At 47.3% G+C, this 24,297-nt stretch overlaps 1 protein-coding gene and 1 long non-coding RNA gene across 2 annotated transcripts in view; one reads left to right on the forward strand and one right to left on the reverse strand.

Annotated features, from left to right (window-relative positions):
- Positions 1-67: 67 nt before the first annotated feature.
- On the reverse strand, positions 68-10,135 carry LOC148147278 (uncharacterized). Its single transcript, XR_015759910.1, has 2 exons — positions 7,644-10,135; positions 68-5,806 (listed from the first exon to the last, which is right to left on the reverse strand). It is a non-coding gene; the product is annotated as an uncharacterized LOC148147278 (long non-coding RNA).
- Positions 10,136-10,486: 351 nt separating this feature from the next.
- wtip (WT1 interacting protein) overlaps positions 10,487-24,297 on the forward strand; it is a 34,263-nt gene continuing 20,452 nt past the window's right edge. Inside the window, exon 1 of the mRNA XM_043706518.2 lies at positions 10,487-12,397. Coding sequence (XP_043562453.2) covers positions 10,981-12,397 — 1,417 coding nt within the window. The 5' untranslated portion in view covers positions 10,487-10,980. The remainder of the gene's footprint in view (positions 12,398-24,297) is intronic.

Consider the following 24,297-nt stretch of genomic DNA (forward strand, 5'->3'; position numbering starts at 1 on the left):
CTTTTAAATGTTATAATTGTACCAGGCTCTATCACTTCCTCTGGCAGCTCATTTCATACACACCATCCTCTGTGTGAATTCACTTTATTTAAATGTAATACTCTCGTTTCCAATTTATATACATCAGTATCATATACAATGGGAAATTACATTATGAATATGCTTTCCCAAAAAATCCTTTATTGTGAATTTGTTAATTAATCTTCTTTGCACCAAACAAATTTATAAATACTATCTTCACTTCTTGGTTGATATTGTTTAAAGATTAAATATTGGTCAGGATATCAGAGAAAACTCCAATATTTATTGTCAAAAAATTGTCATTGAAACTTTCACCCTGAGAGAGAAAGCAACCTCTCAGTTTAATATCTTCTCTGACAGTGCGGGAGAAGGTGGGGGGGGAGCTGCCTTCTTGAACTGCTGCAGTTCATGTGCTGTAGGTAGACCCACAATGCTGTTCCGAAGGGAATTCCAGGGTTTTGACCCAGCATCAGTGAAAGAACAATGATATATTTCAAAGTCGGGATGGTGAATGGCTTGGAGGGGAACTTGAAGGGGGTGGTGTTCCCATGTATCTGCTGTCTTTGTCCTTTCAGATGCAAGTGGTCATAGGTTTGGGAAGGTGTTGTCTAAGGAGCCTTGGTGAATTTCTCGATGCATTGTGTAGATGGTACCCACTGCTACTACTGAGCATCCGCGGTGTAGGGAGTGACTGTGATGCCAATCAAGCGGCTGCTTTGTCCTGGATGGTGTTGAGCTTCTTGAGTGTTGTTGGAGCTGCACCCATCCAGGCAAGTGGGGGGTATTCCCTCACACTCCTGACTTGTGCCTTGAATTGAATTGAATTTATTGTCATGTGTACCGAGGCACAGTGAAAAGCTTTGTCTTGTGAGCGATACAGACAGATCACAGAGTTAAGTTACATAGACAGTAAATAATACATAAATAATGGTAAAAACAAAAACACAGGTTCAGATGAACGTTAAGAGTTTGAGAGTCCATTCAGTATTCTAATAACAGTAGGGTAGAAATTGTTTTGAAACCAGCTGATGCGTGTTCAGGCTTCTGTACCTTCTCCCCGATGGTAGAGGTTGTAGAAAAACATTGCCAGGGTGGGATGGATCTTTGAGAATGCTGGCGGCCTTTCCTTGACAGCGGGCCTGGTAGATGGATTCTATAGATGGGAGGTTGGCCTTTGTGATTGTCCGGGCTGAGTTCACCACTCTCTGTAACAGTCTCCGATCTTGAATGGTACAGTTACCATACCAGGTAGTGATACATCTGGACAGAATGCTCTCAGTGGTGCACCTATAAAAATTGGCAAGGGTATTCACCGTCATGCCCAATTTCCTCAGCTGCCTGAGGGAGAAGAGACGTTGATGGACTGTTGTAACCAGTGCGTCCTCATGAAGAGTCCAAGAAAGCTTGTTGTGGATGACCACTCCCAGGAGCTTGACACTCTCCACCTCTGTGCTGTTAATGTGTAGGGGGGCATGAGTAACATCCCACTGAAAGTCAATAATGAGTTCCTTGGTTTTGCCGGCAATGAGAGCTAGGTTGGTCTCAGTGCACAGTTTTTCGAGGTTTTCCACCTTCCATCTGTCGTCTGTTTCGTCACCATCTGAGATTTGACCGACTATGGTGGTGTCATCAGCGAACCTGTAAATGGCATTAGTCTGGTATTTGGCGACGCAGTCATGGGTAGACAGTGAGTACAGTAGGGGGCTGAGTATGCACCCCTGGGGGGCTCCAGTGTTGAATGTTAGTGAGGATGAAATATTGTCCCCAGTTTTCACTGATTGTGGCCTGTGGGTCAGGAAACTGAGATCCAGTTGCAGAGAGTGGGGCTTAGTCCGAGATCACTAAATTTAGTAATCAGTCTCGAGGGGATAAGAGTGTTGAAGGCTGAACTGTAGCCAATGAGTAGGATTATTACGTAGCTGTTCTTGGTGTCAAGATGTTCAATGGAGGAGAGAAGGGCAAGTGAATGGCATCTGATGTGGATCTGTTGGTCCGATAGGCAAATTGTAGTGGGTCAGGAGTAGTGGGGAGGCTGGAGTTGATTAATGCCATGACCAGCCTTTTAAAGCACTTCATGACCACCGAAGTTAGGGTTACTGGGCAGTAGTCATTGCGACATGCTGCATGCGCCTTCTTAGGCACAGGGATGATGTTGGCCTCTTGAAACAGGCAGGGACAGGGGCCTGCTGCAGGGAGAGATTGAAGATGTCCGAGAAGACCTCTGCCAGTTGATCTGCACATGCCCTGAGTGCACGGCCTGGTACTCCGTCTGGTCCCATCGCATTCCTTGGATTCACACGAAGGAAAACGGATCTGACTCTGATGCAGTGACTGTTGGGATAGGTTCGTCAGGACTTGTCGGAATAGGTGTTACCTCTCTGCCGACATTCTGCTCAAAGCGAGCAGAGAAGGCGTTGAGATGATCTGGGAGGGATGTGTCATCATTTGCTACCTTGCATTGTCTCTTTTTAGAACCTGTGATGTCATTCAGTTCCTACCATAGTCGCCGGGTGTCTGTCTGGGTCTCCAGTTTGGATCGGTATTGGTCCTTGGCTCTCTTAATGGCTCTGCGAAGGTCATATTTGGATTCCTTGTATTTGAGTGGCTCTCCTGATCTGAAGGGCTAACACCTGGTTTTTAGCAGGTTCTGTATGTTCTGTATGAAGGTGGTGGACAAGCTTTGGAAGTCAGGAGGTGGGTTTCTTGCTGTAGGACTCCCAGCCTCTGACCTGCTCTTACAGCCACTGTGTTTACGTGGTGAGTCTGGTTGAGTTTCTGGCCAATGGTAACCCCCAGAATGCTGATGCCAACCAGTGGAGGGTTGTCCCCTGTTTCCTATTGACTCTAGCTTTGCTAAGGCTCCTTGGTGCCACACTTGGTTATAGAGTCATACAGCACAGAAACAGACTCTTCGGTCCAACTCGTCCATGCCGACCAGATATCCTAAATTAATCTAGTCCCAATTGTCAGCATTTAGCCCATATCCCTCCAAACTATTCATATAGCCATTCAGGTGCCTTTTAAATGTTGGAATTGTATCAACCTCCACCCCTTCCTCTGGCAGCTTATTACATACAGTACCACCCTCTGCATGAAAAAGTTGCCCCTTAGGTCCCTTTTATATCTTTCCCTTCTCACCTTAAACCTGTGTCCTCTAGTTTTGGACTCCTCTACCCTGGAAATGGGACCTTGTCTATTTACCCTACTCATGCCTCTCATAATTTTATAAACTACCATCAGGTCACCCCTCAGCCTCTGACACTCCAGGGAAAACAGCTCCAGCCTATTCAGCCTCTCCCTGTAGCTTGAACCCTTCAACCCGCAACATCCCAGTAAATCTTTTCTGAACCCTTTCAAGTTTCAGAACATCCTTACTATAGCAGGGAGACCAGAATTGCACACAGTATTCCAAAAGTGGCCTAACCAATGTCCTAAATAGCCACAACATGACCTCCCAACTCACAAAGCTCTGACCCATAAAAGCAAGCCTACCAAACGCCTTCTTCACTTCCCTGTCTAGCTGCGACTCCACGTTCAAGGAAATATGAGCCTGCACTCCAAGGTCTCTTTGTTCAGCAACATTCCCCAGGACCTTCCCATTAAGTGTATAAGTCCTGCTCTGATTTGCCTTTCCAAAATGCAACACCTCACATTTATCTAAATTAAATTTCAGCCCATCAGCCCACGGTCAGGGTCCTGTTGAACTCTGAGGCAATCTTCTTCGCTGTCCATTGTGTCCCAACTCCCCTACTCAGTGCTCTGACCAATAAAGGCAAGCATGCCAAACACCTTCTTCACCACCCTATCTACCCATGATACCACTGTCACAGAACTATGTACCTGCACCTGTTGGTCTGGCACAGAATTGGGATCCTAAACAGTAGTGAGACAAAAGAGAAAGTTGAGGCTAGCGCAGAAGGTAAAGGCAGCAAGTTAAATCGACAAGGCAGACAAGAGCACAGCAGCGAATGAGGGAAGAATGATGAATCAAACTGCATTTATTTCAATGCAAGACACCTGACCAGTAGGGCAGATGAATTCTGGGCTTGGATAGGAACATGGGATTCTAATAGCATAGTTATTACAGAACATGGCTGAGGGAGGGACAGGACTGGCAGCTCAATGTTCTGGGGTACAGATGCTATAGGAAGGATAGAAAGGGAGGCAAGAGAGGGGGGAATGGCGTTTTTGATTAGGGGAAAACATCACAGCAGTACTTACAGAGGATATTCCTGAGTGATCATCCAATAAATCCATATGGATGAAACTGAGAAAATAAGAAGGGCTGATCATTTTGATGGGATTGTACTGTAGGCTCTCTGGTAGTCAGTGGGAAACTAAGGAGCAAATAGATAGGGAGATTGCAAAAAGCTGTAAGAATATTAGGATTGTAATATATGGGGGATTTTAACTTTCCAAGCATAGACTGATAATGGAATATGATCTAGGCTGAAACTAGGATGATAATGGGATAGTGTAGGTTAGATGGGCTTCAGATTGGTTTCACAAGTCAGCGCAACATCAAGGGCTGAAGGGCTGTAATGTTCTATGTTAGACTGAGACTGCCATAGTATTAAGGTCTTGGACTGAAAGAAATTTGTCAAGTGTGTCAAGTAAACTTTCTCAATTAACCTGGTAATGGCCCTACTAGAGAAAGGGTGAAAGTTGACCTTCTGTTTGGAAATAAGGCAGGGCAAGTGACTGAGGCGTTAGTGGGGGAGCACTTTGGGACCAGTGACCATAGTTTGAAAGAGGATGGAAAAGGACAGGCCTGGTCCACAAGTCAAAGTTCTAAATTGGGGCTCGGTCAGTATTAATGGCGTTAGACAGGAACTTTCAAAAGTTGATCTGGGGAGGCTGTTTGCTGGTAAAGGGTCATCTGGCAGGTGGGAGGCTTTCAGAAGTGTTTAATGAGAGTTCAAGGACAGCATGTACCTGTTAGTGTGAAGGGTAAGGCTGGCAGGAGTAGGGGATACCAGATGACTAGAGATATCGAGGCTCTGATCAGGAATAAGGAAGAGGCATTTGTCAAGTATAGACAGCTGGGATCAAGTGAATCCCTTGGGGAGTATCGGGAGTGTAGGAGTATACTTAGGAGGGAGAGCAGGAGGACAAAAAGGGGACATGAGATAGCTTTGTCAGATAAGGTTAAGGAGAATCCAAAGAGATTCTACAACTATATTAAGGATCAGGGAGTAACTAGGGAGAGAATAGGGCCCCTTATAGATCAATTAGGTTGTATGTATGTAGAGCCACAGGAGATGGGTGAGATACTAAACAAATATTTCTCCTCAGTATTTACTGTGGTGAAATGTGACCTTGATGCAAAAGGTTGTCACTCACACATTTGAAGTTCAAACCTGTTGTCCAGGTTTTAACCAAGGCTGTAGTGAAGTCACAAGCCAAGTGGACCTGGTGGAACACAAACTAGGCATCAGTGAGCAAGTTGTATGACACCTTCCACCACTTTACTGATGATCAGGTGTAGACGATGCAGTGGTAACTGGCCAATTTGGTTTTGTACGGAACATACCTGGGCAATTTTTCACATTGTTGGGTAGATGCCAATTGTAGCTGTATGGGAACAGCTTGGCTAGGGGGGGGGCAACAAGTCCTGGAACACAAATCTTCAATACTATTTGCTGGAATGTTGTCAGGCCCATAGCCTTTGCGGTCTCCTGCACTGGAGTTTCAGCCTAGATCACGGCTCAATTCTATTAAATCTTATACCAAACCATTGGTTCAGCCTCAGTTGGAGTATTGTGTCCAGTTCATTCAAAATGATCTAAAGGCATTAGAGAAAGTGCAGAAAAAAAATTACCAAATAACTTCAAAGATAAGGAACTGCAGTTTTGATGATAGATCAGAGGAATTCTCTTCTCTGATAAGAGAAGACTGGGGAAATGTTTGGTTAAGGTATTCAAAATCGCAGGTGGTCTGGACAGAGTAAAGAGGGGGATTCCGTTCCTATCTCTGAAAGGACTGAGGATAAGAGAGCACTGATTTAAAGTAATTCATTGAGGGAGGAGCAGTATAATGAGGAGAAACCATTTCCCCTCCAGAGAGCGGTGGGGCTCTGTAATACAGCTCAGTGTAGGAGGAGTCACATTCAATGTGGTTTTCCAAAAAGGATTCGATCATTATCTAAAATGAAAGAACGATCAGAGTTTACAGGCAGGAGGTTAGGGAATGACAATAAGTGAATTACTCCTTTGGAGAGTCAGCATTGCAAGATTACAGAGCTGAAATGCAGGGGGTTCTGGGTGTACATATAAGCATAGAAATGATGCAACACAGAAGGAAGCCATTTGGCCCATCTTGGCCATGCCAACCCAAAGATACCCAGATGCCCTTTCTAATCCCATCATCCTGCACACAGCCTATAGCCCACAGCTCTGCAGTTACAGCACGTAAGGTGCAGATCGAGGTACTTATTAAAAAATGTTGAGTGTCTCTGCCTCCACCACCAACTCAGACAGCAACTTCCAGACACCCAGCACCCATTGCGTGAAAAGGTTTTTCCCCGTGTCCCCTCTAATACTTCTCAATGAATACCTAGTTTGTGTTCCACCAGGTCCACTTGGCTTGTGACCTCATTACAGCCTTGGTTAAAACCTGGACAACAAGTTTGAACTCCAAATGTGTGAGTGACAACCTTTTACATCAAGGTCACATTTCACCACAGTAAATACTGAGGAGAAATATTTGTTTAGTATCTCACTCACCTCCTGTGGCTCTACACACAGACAATCTCATTGATCTCCCTAGTTACTCCTTGGACCTTAATATCTGGAATGGAGTAGTGGGAATCTTAGTTAAGGAAGGACGCAAGTGGTTTGGAAGCAATTCAGAGTTTCACCAGACTCCCACTTGGAATGAGGGTCAAGATTAGAGTGATGCTGGAAAAGTATAGCAGTTCAGGCAGCATCCGAGGAGCAGGAAAATATACGTTTCAGGCAAAAGCCCTTCATCAGGCTCATTCCTGATGAAGGGCTCCTGCCCAAAACATCGATTTTCCTGCTCCTCAGATGCTGCCTGACCTGCTGTGCTTTTCCAGCACCACTCTTGACTTTGATCTCCAGCATTTGCAGTCCTCACTTTCTCCCACTTGAAATGGGCAGGTTTATGAGGAAAGGGGTAAGCTTTTATCCATTGCAATGCTCAGGTGTACAAGGCTATGGGCCAAGTGGTGGAGAATGAGATTAGAAAATAGTTAGGTGTTGCTTTTGACCAGCACAGACTCAATGGGTGGAAGGAATCTTTTGTGTGCTATAAACCTCTATGATTCTATGGCAAAGAGGTGAGTGAATTGAAACATACAAGATCCTGAGGAGGCTTGACAGGGTGAATATGGAGAGGATGTATCTTCTTGTGGGAGAGACTAGAACTAGAAGTCACTGTTTAAAAATAAGGGTTGCTCATTTTTGAGATGGGATGTATTTATTTCTCATAGACGGTGTGAGTCTGTCAGTAGGCTGTGAACCTAGGGAACTATGAGAACGTGAGGACTGCAGATGCTGGAGATCAGAGTCACAAAGTGTGGTGCTGGAAAAGCACAAACAGTCAGCCAGCATCTGAGGAACAGGAGAGTCAATGTTTTGAGTATAAGGTCTTTCACATACCTGAGAAGAGCTGATGCTTGAAACGTCAATTCTCCTGCTCCTCGGATGCTGCCTGACTGGCTGTGCTTTTCCAGCACCACACATTTTGACTCTTCTTGGGAACTATGTTCGTTTAACAGGCAGTGGAAGCAGAACCTTTGAATATTTTTAAAGCAAAGGGGGAGAGATTCTTGTTAAAAAAGTGTGGTGAGAGGTTATCAGGATAGATAAGAATCAGTTCAGCTACAGTCTTATTGAATGAAGGAGGAGACCCAATATGATTCAGATGTTCAACATAGATACGATGGACCAAATGGTCTCCTTGGAGCTTGGTACAATGAAAAATCCAAATGGTCACCACCCGTCCTATAAACTTTTGATGGTTCCACATCTCTGGAATAAGAGATGTTTTGGCTTTCGTTAGCAGGGGGATTGAGTTTAAGAGCCGCGAGGTTATGCTGCAGCTCTATAAAACCCTTGTTAGACCTACTTATACTATGTTCAGTTCTGGTCGCCTCAACATAGGAAAGATATGGAAGCTTTAGAGAGAGGGTGCAGAGGAGATTTACCATCTTATGACGGAGCTAGATGAGGGAGCTAGGGGTTTTCTCATTGGAGTGAAGAAGGATGAGAGGTGACTTGATAGAGGTGTACAAGATGTTGAGAGGCATAGATAGAGTAGATAGCCAGAGACCTTTTCCCATGGCAGAAATGTCTGTCACCAGGGTTCATAGTTTTAAGATAGGAGAAAGTGTGGACTGCAGATGCTGGAAATCAGAGTCGTGAGTGTGGTGCTGGAAAAGCACAGCAGGTCAGGCAGCATCTGAGGAGCAGGAGAATTGATGTTTTGGGCATAAACCCTTCATCAGGAATTCTGATGAAGACCTTATGCTCGAAACGTTGATTCTCCTGCATCTTAGATGCTGCCCTACTGGCTATAATTTTAAGGTAATTGAGGAAGGTTTAGGGGAGATGTCAGAGGTTGGTCCTTTACTCAGAGGTGGGTGTGTGGAATGCACTGCCAGCAGCGGTAGGATAATACAATGAAGGGGATGTAGGTTAGTCTAATTCATAGATTCCCTACAGTGTGGAAACAGGCCCTTCGGCCCAACAAGTCCACACCGACCCACTGAAGAGTAACCCACCTGGACCCATTCCCCCTACCCTATAATTTACCCTTGACTAATGCACCTAACGTACACATCCCTGGACATGATGGGCAATTTAGCATGGCCAACTCAACTAGCCTGCGCATCTTTGGACTGTGGGAGGAAATCCACGCAGACACGGGGAGAATGTGCAAACTCTATACAGTCACCCGAGGCTGGAATCAAACCTGGGTCCATGGCGCTTTGAGGCAGCAGTGCTAACCATTGAGCCTCAGTGCTGTCCCAGAATTGGTTAAAGCCAGCACAACATCGAGGTCCAAATGGCCTGTACTGTACTGTTGTCCTACTTGTTTGAAGACTCAAGCTCATCATCTTCTAAATCAGAAAGTAAGGAGAATGACATATGTGACAGTGAGAAAGCAAAAGGTTAAAAATCACACAACACCAAGTTTTAGTCCAACAGGCTTATTTGGAAGCACTACCTTTCCGAGCGCTGCTCCTTCAGCAAGTAGTTGTCCAATTAAACCTGTTGCACTATAACCTGGTGTGGTGTAATTTTTTAACTTTGCACATCCCTGTCCAACACCGGAATCTCCAAATCACAACAAAAGGTGTTTACAAAAGGAGACAATAGAGAAAGGGGAGAGAAAGTACGCCCAGTCTGCAAATTACACTGATATAGCGACTGTAACGGCCCATTTAACTAGTCGGTGTTGGCAGGATGGGCCGAATGGCCTCCTTCTGCGCGGTAACAATTCTGTGAACATAATGAAACATTCCAAAGTAGTTTCTCGGAAGGAGAACAGGAGAGACAGCGAGATCCCTGGGGCTAAGGGCCCATCCGCCTGCAGGCGTGACCCCCAGGGGTGCAGTGTTTTCCAGCAGCGAGCTCTCGGTGTGCTGTAACCAGGGACGAGGAGGCATTCGGAAACAAGTCGAAAACTTTTCAAATGCAGCCACAAGGCTGAGGGCTGAGCGGATTTTGGTGAAGGTGGGAGACGCGGGAGGAGAGGACCCTGGTGCTAACAAATGTAGCAGCTGGTGATCGGGTCCAGGGTCGGGGCTGGGGCTGAGGGAGGGGACAGGTCGATCCTTTACCGTCAGCTCCCGGGGCTGGAACCCACTCCGGGTCACCTCCCCTCCCCGACATGAACCACAACCTGTGGGACACCCCCGCCCCCCGCAAAAGGCACCTGAACTCCAGGCAGCAGCAGGGTTTTCACCTATTCCCCACTCCCTGTCACCGTCTCTTATTCATAAAAAAAACTGGAGGATTTCTCAGGAAAAGCACAGAATTCCTGGAAAAATGCGGCTCTGTATAAAGGAGTGATTTCCTGCTTGTTTCAGCAACTCCCTTTTGCAAAGTGGGAAGAAATTTTTGTCATGTCTGAGCATGAAGCAGCGTCATCAGAACGCTTCAAAAAGTTATTTTCCCTCTTCTGAACTCTCCTTTCCCAACCCTCTCCCTTCCTTTCCTTCCCTCCTCTGTTCAATTCCACCCCCGTCCTCTCTTTCCCACCCCCTCCCCTCCTGGTCATTGTACTTGGCTCGGGATTGAGCACATTCCTTGCCGCCTCATCGCTCCCCCCCTCTGCCCTGCCTGAACCGTGCCCCTGCGCACATTCCACAGCCTCGCCAAAGAGTGCAGCCACACAGGGGGGAGGGGAGAGACACTGACTGGCATCTTTGTCCCTCCTTCCAGCCGGTGCTCCCCTCCACACACACACACAACCCACCCACCCAAATACCTGGCCGGGGGCGATACATTTGCACAGAGTTGGGGTGGGGAGAGAGAGTTGGTGCAGTTTGTAAAGTGGAGGTGGTGGCAGGCTGGTGACCAGGGAGAGAAGGGTAGGGGTGGGGGGCGTTGAGGAAGAGGGCTGTGTCCCTGCCATCCGGATATTGAAGCTGTTTCGCTGCAGATTGTTACACGTTTTGTTGAGAGGAGCGAGCGTTCCCTCCGCCGTGCGCGCCATTCCAGTCGGTGCTGCGGCCCCGGAGCTGGGAGCTCTGGAGAAGGGAATGTTTGTTTTTTTTGTGTGTGTGAATCTCAGATGAAGATGAGTAAAATGCAGCGGGGGAGACGGGTCCGGCTAGCGCTGCGGCTCTGAGGACAATTACAAATCGATCGGTTCCCTGAAACAAAATCATGTTTTAATCTAGGCTCTGCTTTCCGCCTCGCTGTGAGGGAAGGAGTTGTGCGGAATCTCCCCCCCCCCTCTCTCTCTCTCTGCATTCACATTAAAGTGATGTCTAAATACGAGGAGGAGATCGGACTGCAGGCGAGTTTTCTGGAGGATCTGTCCCTGTACCAGGCGCCGAGCGATGGGTTTTACGGTGAGCGGAGGGAACTGCTGGTCAGCCCGGACTTGGAGGAGACAAAGCGGGCGTTCTTCCTGCAGATGCTCCCGGCGCACCAGCAGCAGCAGCCTGAAGCCGCCGACAGGGTGAACGGGGCCGACCCCAGTCACCAGGAACGGGGTCCGGCCACTTTCTGCAAACTGCCTGCGCCTCCCCGGGGCACGAATGGGAGCCGCGGCGGGGGAGGGCTGGAAGCGGCCGGCCCGGGGCACCGAGGGGAGCTGCAGCCGGGGGTAGGCGAGCCGGAGCCGGGGGGCTGCTACCTCCGGGGCTACAGCGCGGAGAGCCGCAGGTACAGCGGCGGAGGTGGTGCTCCTGAGCCGGGCTTGGTGTGCAGCCGCCAGGGGGGAGCTTTCCCGCTCTATCCCGGCTCCAATGTATCCACCAGAAGCAACAATGTATCGGCCGGGCCCCGGGGAAACAATGTATCCGCCTCGCGGGGTAACAATGTATCCAGTGGCGGCAGCAGCAGCAGCCCCCGCTCCAGCCTCGCCTCGTCGTCCTCATCGTCCAACTCCACCCAGGAGCACAGCAAACACTCGAGCCCCCGCTCCAGCCTGTACCCCAGCCCCCGCTCCAGCCTGGTGGTGCCTGGGCCCGGCCAGGAGCGTTACTCCAGCCCCCGGGGCAGCCTGATCCAGTACGAGGCGGCCCTCAGCTCCCGCTCTAGCTACGCCAGCTCGGCCAGCGACACCAGCAAACACTCCAGCCCCCGGGGCAGCTACGAGGGAGGCGGCAGCAAAGCCAGCAGCAACCGGACCAGCGGCATCAGCATCGGCTACGACCAGAGGCACATCAGCCCCCGCTCGAGTACGGTCAGCCCCCGGTCCAGTTACTCGGACTCCTCCCGCTTTGTGCAGCCTCTTGATGCCGATCTGCCCGGGCCCGGCCTCAGCGCCAGGAGCAGTATCTCCAGCCAGAGTTCCCGCAGCTCTCGAGGCTCCATCAGCGCCGCTTACCCCGAGCTGCAGCTGCCTTCCTCGCCCCGCTCCTCGGTGCTGGCTGGCGGCCTGCTGGAGGCAGCTCTCCCCGGCCCGGACAGCTTGGCGTCTCCCGGGGATCCACACTACCCTCCCCGGCCTCAGGCTGCCCCCACCTCGCCCAGCGCCGACGCGGCCTCCAGCTCGATCCCCTCCTACAACTACAGCCCCAGCAAAGGAGTGCCGCCTGCCCACAAGTTCAGGCTCCCTTACCAGGTCACCCCCTCCAGGGAGAGCGGGCCAAGCCTGGCCGAGAAGAGGCTGGAAGCATTGACCAGGGAGTTGGAGAAGGAACTGGAGCTCCACGTCAAGAAGGAATATTTCGGTAAGTTCTCGGGACTCGCCCCTCCTTGCGTGAACTGCAATGAGTTTTCAAAACATCGGGCCAGGCTTTTATTCAAGGTTTTTAAAAAGAAATCAAATTTCATTATTTGTCAAGGTGCTATTCAAACCCATGTCTCAGCCGGAGGTGCTGCAAGTCGACAGACATGACCACTATGTCAGCGTCTCCAGCTGTGGCTCATTGTTTCAATGTGGGCCTGTGAAAGAATCAGCGCCAGCCTATTCCCCAGACCCCTCCTTTGTGAGGGACCAATTGAGAACAGAAACTGTTTGGTCTCCCTCTTTCACCTCACTGGCAACACCCAGTGCTGGGAATGTGATAACACCATGTTCCAGAAGATGCAGGTGGAGGTGGGAGATCCAAATTCTAGATGCACATCTGGTGGGATACCTCTGGAAGGTATAGGCCACCTTCATCAATGGGTTCAATCTGGAGAATGTCCCCTCACACAGAATCCATTGCCCTGTTGATTGATAATCAGCTGCTAATGGCACTGGGAAGGCAAGGGCAGCCACCTGGCAGAATGTCCACTGCCCAGCGGCTCAGCAATCCTCTGCAGGTGAGGGGTCCTGAACTAGTGTTGTAGGATGCTCTGCTAATGTGGATTCAAATCTGAAGGGTACAGTACTGGTGGAGAAAGGTTTGTCACTATATAACACTGGGGTACAGTACTGGTGGATACGGGTCTGTCCCTGTATAACACGGGGGGGACAGGACTGGTGGGGATGGGTCTGTCACTGTATAACACGGGGGTACAGTACTGGTGGATACGGGTCTGTCCCTGTATAACACTGGGGTACAGTACTGGTGGGGACGGGTCTGTCCCTGTATAACACTGGGGTTCAGTACTGGTGGGGACGGGTCTGTCCCTGTATAACACTGGGGTACAGTACTGGTGGGGACAGGTCTGTCCCTGTATAACACTGGGGTACAGTACTGGTGGGGACAGGTCAGTCCCTCTATAACACTGGGGTACAGTACTGGTGGGTACGGGTCTGTCCCTGTATAACACTGGGGTACAGTACTGGTGGGGACAGGTCTGTCCCTGTATAACACTGGGGTACAGTACTGGTGGGGACAGGTCTGTCCCTTTATAACACTGGGGTACTGTACTGGTGGGTACGGGTCTGTCCCTGTATAACACTGGGGTACAGTACTGGTGGGTACGGGTCTGTCCCTGTATAACACTGGGGTACAGTACTGGTGGGGACGGGTCTGTCCCTGTATAACACTGGGGTACAGTACTGGTGGGGACAGGTCTGTCCCTGTATAACACTGGGGTACTGTACTGGTGGGTACGGGTCTGTCCCTGTATAACACTGGGGTACAGTACTGGTGGGGACGGGTCTGTCCCTGTATAACACTGGGGTACAGTACTGGTGGGGACAGGTCTGTCCCTGTATAACACTGGGGTACAGTACTGGTGGGGACGGGTCTGTCCCTGTATAACACTGGGGTACAGTACTGGTGGGGAAATGTTGCTGGAATGTGCAGTTTTTGATGGTTCTGCCTGGGAGCTGGTGTGGGGTTGCACTAAGAGTTGGCAAAGTGAAAAATCACACAACACCAGGTTATAGCCCAACAGGTTTAATTGGACACACGAGCTTTTGGAGAGCTGCTCCCTCATCAGGTAGCTGTGAGGTGTAAAACTGAGACCTCTTCTGATCTTAGTAAAAGATCCCATGGCAATGTTTCAGAGAAGAACAGGGGAGTTGTCCGGGCATCCTGGTCAATATTGACTCCTCAACCAGCCTCAGGGGAAACAGATGATCTGGTTGTTACTGCATTGTTTGTGTGAGCTTTCTGTGCAAATTAGTTGCTGTGTTTTCTGCCTTAGAGCAGCGGTTACACTTCAAAAAGGTGAATTGCTGGCTGTAAACGCTTTGGGGATGTTCTGATGTGGCTGAGCCTGCGAAATTCATTACCACAGAAAACAATGAAGGCCAAAACATCATATGACTTCAAGAAGGATTTGGATATAACACTTGGGACTAAAGACATCAAAGGATATGGGGGGATAAACAGGAACAGGATATTGAGTTGAATGATCTGTCATGATCATAAAGAATGGTAGCACAGGTTTGATGGACTGAATGGCCCACTCCTGCTATATTCTATGATGAAAAGTGCACTGTAAATTAATTTGTAATTTCGATTACAAAACCAAACCTACAGCAGTTTCCAAACTCTCACCAGATTTAACTTCGCATCATTGTTGATCTACACTGGCACCCCCACCATTTCTAAACCTGTTTAGAAATCTCCAGCACCACCCCCCCAAAAGCAAACCATGAAGTGAAGGTGCTGGTGTTGGACTGGGATGGACAAAGTTAAAAATCACACAACACTAGGTTATGGTCCCAACACTTCATTTGGAAGCACTAGCTTTCGGAGTGCTGCTGCTTAACTCGGTGTCATATGACTTCTCACAGAAACAAACCAACATTTCTGTGGGGCCTCAGAGATATCTGTTCTTCCAGCTCAGGCACTTTCTCCATCCTCAGGTACTTAGCCCTGTAATTGGTGAGATTGCCTTCAGCTATCTGCAGCAAACTCTGGAACCCCCACCCCCACCCCCATGCCAACCCACCCACTGAGCCGACCGGATTGATCAACTGTTTGTCTGCTCTATCTCCTACTTTGTTTTGATGATTACTTCTTTAGGTTTCACTCTGTTAAGGGCACTATATAAATGCAAGTTGCAACGATCTAAGTGTGGGTTAGAAAGTTGTGACAAGTGCAAGTGAATGACTCTCCTTTGAGTAGGGGTCCGACCAGTATCTGTTGCAGACAGTTCCCACTGCACCAGAGACTGAGGGACGGTGTCACTACCCACTCTCCTCGTCTGGTGCTCCATTTGATACAAATCTTATAACAGCAATCATCAGTCGGGAGCAGAAATCTTGATGCTTTTTCAAACAGTCCCTCCCTGATCTTGGGATTCTGAAGTTGGTTGTAGTGTCTCTCCAGTTTGTTAACTCAGTGTTAATCCTGAATGGCTCTAGATTGAGTGAAATGCAGGTTCACCTGGACTGATTCCCGTCTGAAAGATTGATTACCACACAGGGAACAGAGACCTCTGATTGCATTCCCTCAAATCTGGAAACTGGAGTGATGATCGGATGGAGCTGTTGGCTAAACAAATTTGATCGGATAGATGGAGGGAAATGGCTGTAGAGTCCAGAAGAAATAACAGAATTGTAAAGAGAGGGGAAAGTAATGTCAGGAATCCTGCTTTTACATTGGGGCTAATGGTAATATCAGACATTCTTCCACAAAAGATGCTGTGGGTTGATTAAAATTTCCCAGTCTGAGAGGGATAGCTTTTTGATAATTATTGAGTCAGGTCGCATAGACTGGAAAATATTGTGAAGAAATACAGATCATCATCCAGTTGAATAGAGGGGTTGAATGGCCTGTTCCTGAATGTGTGCTCCTACCCACCTTGGCCATGGTGGGTAAGGGCTAAATAATTGAAAAGGAATACATCAGAAAGAAAGGCCAGTTTTTGCAGTGTGTCTGTAATCGGCAGCAAGCCATGGGAAGCAGAGAATGGGGGATTTTCTTAAACAAAGTGTTCTTTGGAAAGGAATGTATGCAACGGGCTACAAACTCTCCCGCCCCAATCCCTCGGGAATGCTTCAATCCATGAGAAGTCTCAGTAAAGCATATCAAGGAGGCTGATGAAATGAAAGCGAAATTGGAGTTTTTTAAAAAATTCCTGCAGCTGAATTTCAGCTCACTCATCAGTCTGTATGCTCTCTGATCCCACTGCCTCCTCTCTGTCTGTCTGTCTGTCTGACTTGCTCTCTTTCTCTCTGTCTGGCTCTCTCTCTCTTTGTGTGGTTGTCTGCCTGCCATTCTCACTCGCTTTCTCTCTCTCTCGCTCTCGCTCGCTCGCTCTCTCTCTCTCTCGCTCTTTCTCTCTCTCTCTCATTGTCTAGTTCTGTGTTGCTCTGTTAAATATTAATTGACTCCTGTGCTGACCGGTGTATCAGGCACGTTGAGCTGTATCTCTCATTCAAAGCTTTTTGTGGTTTGCTTTGGAGAGATGCAGAGCAGATTGAGTGGAATGTGATGGGGGTGAGGGTCTTCATTTCTGTGGCGAACCAGGATAAAGCTGTTGTTGTTACATCAAAGAAATCGTGAGGAGATTCAGTAGGAATGTTCAAAATTCTGAAGATCTTTGATAGATTAAGTAAAGGGGAATGTTTTTCCCAGTGAAGAGGATTCTAACCAGAGGAGACAAATTGAAGAAAACAGCACAAGAGCCTGGGTGAAGATGAGAATATTTCTCACACCATGAGCTGCTGCAATCTGCTATGCCCTCCCTGAAAAGATGGTGGGAATTGATTTGAGTAATTCCCAAAGGAGTGTTGGATAAATATTCGAAGGAGAAACAACGTATAAGGGCTGTGGGGAGGGAGAGCAGGGACTGGGAACTGCCTCTGAGGGAGCTGATGGGTTGGATAGTCTGTCTGCATGCTGTAAGACTCCCTGAAATGAACACACGGTCAGGTTGTTGCTCAGTGAATGTTGCCCTTTAGGATCTGCAGTAGACATCATTGTCCCTGGCCTAGTGGGGGAAGGGGGTGGTGGAGAATCATCTGGTTTCAGGGAGGTGTGTCGCTGTGATTTCTCTGTGGTAGAATTGGGTGACTCAATTACTGGTCTTGTACAATCTCGGGGAGGGAAGAAAGAACAAATGTGAATTTCTTGAAGCGGTCTTCACAAATGTCAGCACCAGAATCCCAGACAGCTTGTGAAAGTGTAAATATAAAATCTGCAGACGACAGTGCTGTTCCCTGATTAGGGTCAGGTGGCTAGTGCTGCTTTAACCTGAGGGTCACCATACCTTGGCCGAGGGTAGAGGTTCAGAAGGAGGTTCCTTCATGGTCACCTCAGCTGGTGCAAGGCATTGAACCCATGCTGTTGCCATTCCAGCCAACTGAGCTAACTGACCTCTTTAAGGTGGAGTCATTATGAGGGCAGAATGATGATCTGTTTTTGTGATGTGCAGGTGTTGGTGTTGGACTGGGGTGGGTAAGATCAGAAGTCACATGACACCAGGTTATAGTCCAACAGGTTTATTTGAAATCACATGCTTTCAGGGCGCTGATGAAGGGGCAGGGCTCTGAAAGCTTGTGGTTTTGAATAAGCCTGTTGGACTATAACCTGGTGTTGTGTGTCTTCTGACTTTGATCTGGTGTTACAAAGACCATGCAGGGCAGCCTTGCCGTATTGGGGCACTGGAAGGAGTGGTCTTTATAGATTTTAAATTGGTGTGTACATTTAGTTTGTACATTTACATGGGTTAAACAGGTTGGGGTGAGCTGTTTACTGAGATAGAATGTCTCTAGGTGAGAAAGGAGACAGTCTTTCTCTCCCCACCCTCCCGTGCTACAGTAATTTGGTAAACTCATGGGAACTGGTTCCTTGTTTCACTTGTAACTGAGGGCCACATGAGGGGGAACTGTTCGTTCAGAATCGAGGCCTTTCACAGAGAGAGGCCGTTCAGCCGTCATACCTGAGTCCAAAAGTGTTCTACTAGAAAAGCACAGCCAGTCAGGCTGCTCCTCTCCTGCTCCTCGGATGCTGCCTGACCGGCTGTGCTTTTCCAGCACCACACTTTTTGACTCTGATCTGCAGTCCTCGCATTCTCCTCACCATCATTATCTGTTCTGGGTCTTTGAAAGACTTATCCAATTACTTCTACTCCCTGGCTTTTCCAGTAATGTTCTGCAGTTTATTTATCTTCAGCTATTTATCACATTCCCTTTGTACAATTCTTCTTGAATCTATTTCCATCATCCTTTTAAGCAGTGTGTCCTGGATCATTACGCTCACTGCAGGAATCCATTTCCCCTTCTTTGTAATCTGTTCCTTCAGGTAATTATTTTAAAATCTGTGTCCTCTAGTTGCTGAGAAGGGTTCTGTTTACTCTACCACAGCAATTCTCCGTCCCCAAACTACCACCAAACCCTATACCCTCCATTTGCTTTGCCTTATAGCCTCCTGATTGATTCATCCTCTTTCAGGTGGTGTTGTGCCGTGATGCCCCGTGCCCCACCCCCAATACAGAAACTGGCCAGGAGTCCCATGTCACCAGCAAGGCCAGAGCTCTCTGGAATGTTCTGGCCACCTCTGAGACGATTAATTGTTACAGTGCAGGAGTGGTTCAGCCTGGGCCTGTGCAGTCTTCATCATTCCAAATATTTCTCTGTCTGGGCTTGCTGTTTGGCTGTGGAATGATAATTATTTTCTCTTGTACAGTTTGTGGGAAAGTGACTGTAACCTATCAATGACCAGTTTGTTGTGTGCACAACATGCAAGTTCCAGTGTAGGGGCTTCCCAACACTTCCTCATGTACCTGTGGCTGAAGGACAGATTTGTTGAGGAAACCGACTCTGCAGTGAACCTCTCCCTCCTTGCCTGAGCTATGACCTGAAGCAAGCTCCTGTTTAACGGAGAATTATTAATGACAGAGATAAACGTATAAAATTGCGGATGCTAGAAATCTGAAATAAAAGCAAATTGTTGGATGAACTCAGCAGGTCTGGAGCATCTGTGGAGAGACAAACAGAGTTAATGTTTTGAGTCGTATGTAACTTCTGTTCATTAAGGCTTGGAGTCCAGTGTCATGGAGATGTGATACAATGTCATGGACACTGGACTCCTTATGCTATAAATTCTGTGAGCGTGATCTTATACTCCACAACCACGTGATGAAGGAGCAGTGCTCCGAAAACTAGTGCTTCCAAATCAACCTGTTGGACTATAACCTGGTGTTGTGTGATTTTTAACTCTGTCCATTAATTTTGACATAATGGTCTGTCCCCAGCAAACTATCCCACTCCTTTGCATGTGAAGACTGTCTGTCTGTAAACCTGCGTGTAGGTTAGATTGCCGGAACAAATTTACTACCAATTGTCAAAGTGGAAAGGTATATGTAAGGGAGAACGGGATAGAAGAATAATCCTGATGGGATAGGAAGGGGAGCCTTGTGTGGATGATAAATACCAGAACAGACCTGTTCATCTAGTTGGTCTGTTTTTTTTTGGTGTAAATTCTGCACAATAAAACATGAATCAACTTGAAGAATTAGAAAATATTTCAAAACAAGAAATGCTTGTAGTTATTCTTAGCAGCAGTTTGGAGAAGCTCCATATTTAGTTAGGCAAAGTCTGTCCGGGACAAACAATGCCTTTAAGATGTGCTCAAGTGTGTGACGGTCGTAAAGGGGTGGGCCTGCACAGTGAGGGGAAATTAGAGGGGATGGTTTCTGACTCTTGTTTCTTTTGGATTGACCTTTTTAATGACTTCTGACAGGGTCTAAAAGGCCACACGTTTGCTAAAGGAAGCTGATTGGCAATCATTGATAAATGTGGTGCATGCAAATGTTGTCCACATCCTAGTGGCAAATAAAAAGACATCTTTGCGGCAGAGGTCAGTGTCCTCAAAGCTGCAGTGAGCTGTCTCCTCTATGTACAGAAACTGGGTTAGGTGTCTGCAGAGAGGGGGTTAATCTAGGTTAAAAGTACCTTTTGCTTTTTGTGAAAAGCAGGTTACCTGAAACAAAAGAGAGAAATCCAGGGTGAATATTCCCAGGAAGTGGTATCTTTGACAGAATCCAGTTAGTTTCCTTAGAATTGCATTAGCTGGTTTAAAAATATTAGTTTTAACTACATTTTAGTGAAATTAAATTTTAACAATTAAATTATCTAATTAATTTTAACAAGCGTTCTCGTAATTTAGATTGGTTTTGTCTCCGAGTTGAAGCTTTCTCTTGGGTGGGCCAGAGATCTGAATACCATGAAGGTTTTGACAGTTAACCAGCTCCTAACCCTGATCTGAAAGTTTAGCAGAATCCCAGGAGAGAAAAAGTTTGTACCATGTCCTCAGGATTTCAATCAAGATTAAAAAAAAACTGCAGATTCTGTTCAGGAGCCCTGAAGAAGGGCTACACCCGAAACGTCAACTTCTCTACTTCTTGATGCTGCCTGGCTTGCTGTGTTCTTCCAGCTTCCTGCCTGATTAGGCAGGGTTTCAGTGGCACCTTCCCCACCAAGGATTCACTCACAGAAGGTTATCCTGGCTGGTGCTGCTCCTTTTTAAATCTTGGCGCGGGTTGGAGGCAATTGTGTGAGTGAAGGTTAATGTAGCCATTTATCACAGCTTTATAGTTTCTGATAATGGCACAGTCCTGGGCCCGACCTCCCTTTCCCCAGCAATGGCTTACTCTATCTCCACTTGGTGCTTAGAATTCTCATGGCTTTGGGTGTCACTGAGGTGCTTTATGCCAAGATGGTGGTGGGATAGATTGACTGACTGAAAATGGAGAATGTTGGAACAATTCAGTAGGTGTCACACCTACCTGTGGAAAGAGAGAGAAGAGTCAGTGTTTCGGTCTGACTCTACTCTGGATCCCGTTTACATTGGGAAGCTCCGGGCTGCGCTGGGCTGGGTTTACTTGGTTGATCAATTTGTGAACCTTGCCTCTGTTTGAAGGTGGTTTTTTTTTTTGGAGACGTGTAACATTGCTGAGGAGTCCTGAACATGAGAACTGTCTGCAAGAGGCAAACGTAAGTTGATTGGATGCCATTTCTGAGTAGGAAACTGATTTAACGTCTGTGTAAACCCTTTGTAAAAAGCTGCCGCAATTCATGAACACTGAATCAGTAACCTCCAGAAACGTGAGCCCTCTCACTTCCCCAGTGCACCCAGTCCCTGATGGTGGTTGGTGCTTGTCTGAAGGTTCTAGTCTATAGCAGGTCAGTCAGAAAGGGAATTGGAAATGGACTATTTTACAGAGAATCACTTACCACAGCACATGTGGACACAGAGCATTCAGCCTAATCGTCAGTGCTGGGGTTTATGTTCCATATTAGCTTGGATCTGTATTTGAAAGTGATGGAGTTAGAGGGCTATGGAGACTGGGCTGGAGCATGTCTTTCGGGAGCCAGTACAGATCAATGGATCCAATGGCCACTTTCTGTGCGGTAAAATTATGATTCTGTAACCACCTCCCACTCCTTATTGATCACAGCCAATCAACCTGACCTATTCCTCTCCCCATCGTGTATCTACATCACAAACGTTTCAATATAAACTCTGTCTCAGCCACTCCCTGTGGGAGTGTTCCACCTTCTCACCACACTCTGGGTAAAACTGTTTCTCCTGTACTCCCTACAGGTCTTGTTAATGACTATGTTACACTGGTAGCAAAGGGAATTCATAAACATATGCACAGACTACACGAGCGAAGTTGTTATGTTAACATTTATAAATCACTGGTTAACCTGTATTTAGGGCTTTCATTTTGGAATTCCCCCTCTGCCATTCTGTCCCCCTGAATTAAAAACTCCTTGTTCCCGCATCTTTCACCAGGTTTTTGGTCATCTGTTTATATCACTTCATGTGGTTTGTACTAATGTTCCTGTCCAATGCCTTGGAATGTTTAACAATATTAGAAATCTAAATTTAAATGCAAATTGTTAAACTTGATTTCACAAAGCCCCTGCCTCCCCGGTCCCACTGTGTGGAAGGCATTGAGAGAAGTGGCAGTGATTCACTGCCCCATTACACTGAGGCCAGCAGCATCAGTGCAATTATTGAAGCTGGATTCAAACTTGCTGGCTTGTGAACCTCATACCAAGTTTGAACAACACAAGAAATAGCCTCAAAGCGTTTCAGTATACCATTAGAAGATCAAGGGCAGCAGATACATGGGAACACCACCTCCTGCAAGTTCCCCTCCAAGACACTCACCATCCTGACTTGGAAATATATCACCGTTCCTTCACTGTCACTGGGCCAGTGTCCTGGAATTCCCTCTCTCAGGGCATTGTGGGTCTACTCACAGCACCATGGACTGCAGCGATTCAAGAAGGCAACTCGCCCCCCACCTTCTCAAGGGGCAACTAGGGACAGGCCATGAATTCTGGCCCAGCCAGCAATGCTGTATCGCCCATCACACCCTCGGGATATACTCAAGTAACAGCCAATGAGATGCTTTTGAAGTGTAGTTCCTGCTGTAATGTGGGACACATGGCAGTCAATGTGCACACACTATTCAGCCCCTCGGGTCTTGATACCCTTCTGGATCATCTATCTCAACGACATTTTCTACAATATGCTGTGTCCCTTGGTATCACAGAACAGAGAAACCTGTCAATCTCTGTAACCTTCTCAACGATGGAGCTTCCACAGTCTCCTGAGGAACAGAATTCTAAAGATTCACCTCGCCCTTCCAAGAAGGAATTCCTCTTCAGCTCAAGCTTAAATGTCCTTCCTTGTACCCAGAGACTGTGCTCGCTGGATCCCCATCCAACAGCCCACTCCCCAAGCCAAGAGGAACATTCTTCCTGTGTTTCCCCAGTCAGGTCCTGTCAGACTTCCTGTCTAGTCCTTTTAGAGTTTTATAAGTATCTATGAGACCCTCTTCATTCTTCTAAACGCCAGTGAATATAATCCTAACTGATCCAGTCTGCCTTCATCCATCAGTCCTGCCTTCCCAAGGACCAGCCTGGGAAAGCTTTGCTGTACTCCCTCCATTGCCAGATCATCCTTCCTCAGATAGGGAGACCAAAACACTGCACACATTACTTCAGGTAAGGCCCTGTATAATTACTGCAAGACCTCCCCGCTTCTGATCCAAAAGGCAGGAGCCGATCACTCACTGAATTACTGCTGATGCTGAGCTCACACTCATTAGAAAATAATTTGTTTCATTGCTTTTTGAAAGATTTTGTAGAAGGGGAGGGACAGAGAAGCAGAAATAAAAAGTCTTCTAATCCTTTGGAGTAACATCCATCAACTTGAAAAGCAGTTTAAGATCACTTTTAACTGTCCCAATCAAACACTCCCAGGACAGGGACAGCACAGGGTTAGACTGAGTAACATTAGCGCACTATCCCAGCAATGTAGCCCAGACGAGCATCCGGCTGAATAACCAGTTCAAATCTTTTAGAACATAGAACAGTACAACTCAGAACAGGCCCTTCAGCCCACGATGTTGTGCCAACCACTGATCCTCATGTATGCACCCTCAAATTTCTGTGACCATATGCATGTCCAGCAGTCTCTTAAATATCCCCAATGACCCTGCCTCCACAACTGCTGCTGGCAACGCATTCCATGCTCTCTCAACACTCTGTGTAACGAACCCGCCTCTGACACCCCCTCTATACTTTCCTCCAACCAGCTTAAAACTATGACCCCTCGTGTTAGTCATTTCTGCCCTGGGAAATAGTCTCTGACTATCGACTCTATCTATGCCTCTCATTATCTTGTATACTCAATTAGGTCCCCTCTCCTCCTCCTTTTCTCCAATGATAAAAGTCCGAGCTCAGTCAACCTCTCCTCATAAGATAAGCCCTCCAGTCCAGGCAGCATCCTGGTAAACCTCCTCTGAACCCTCTCCAAAGCATCCACGTCTTTCCTATAATAGGGGGACCAGAACTGGACGCAGTATTCCAAGCATCTCATTGGCTGTTACTTGAGTATGACCCAAGGGTGTGATGGGCGATACAGAAATGCAAGTCTTCAATCTGCTTTGTTGTGATGAAATGTCAAGCAGGACACACCTACAGAGCATTGTGAGATTTCCTCCTTTTGCAGTGTGTCGTTTTCATTCTCATCCCGCTGCTTTCTGGGTGGGAATTCTGAATTTTTGCTTAACTGGGAACTTTGCTGTCCTCCTCTGCTGTTTTAATTTGCTGTTTATCTTCCTGTTTTGTGAAGTTGCCTTTGAAGATTTGGAGTTTGTGTTAAATGTTGAGATTTTCCTGTATGTTTGAAAGTGAGGACAGAGAAGCAGCTGGAGGTAACGTGTCTGATTGCTTGTGTGTGAGGTGAACTCTGAGGAGTTCCTTTTCTTGAAA

Source organism: Chiloscyllium plagiosum, unplaced genomic scaffold (genome assembly GCF_037043375.1).
Source record: "Chiloscyllium plagiosum isolate Xiang-an unplaced genomic scaffold, Cpla_swu_hap1 HiC_scaffold_17, whole genome shotgun sequence".
Taxonomy (NCBI): Eukaryota; Metazoa; Chordata; class Chondrichthyes; order Orectolobiformes; family Hemiscylliidae; genus Chiloscyllium; species Chiloscyllium plagiosum.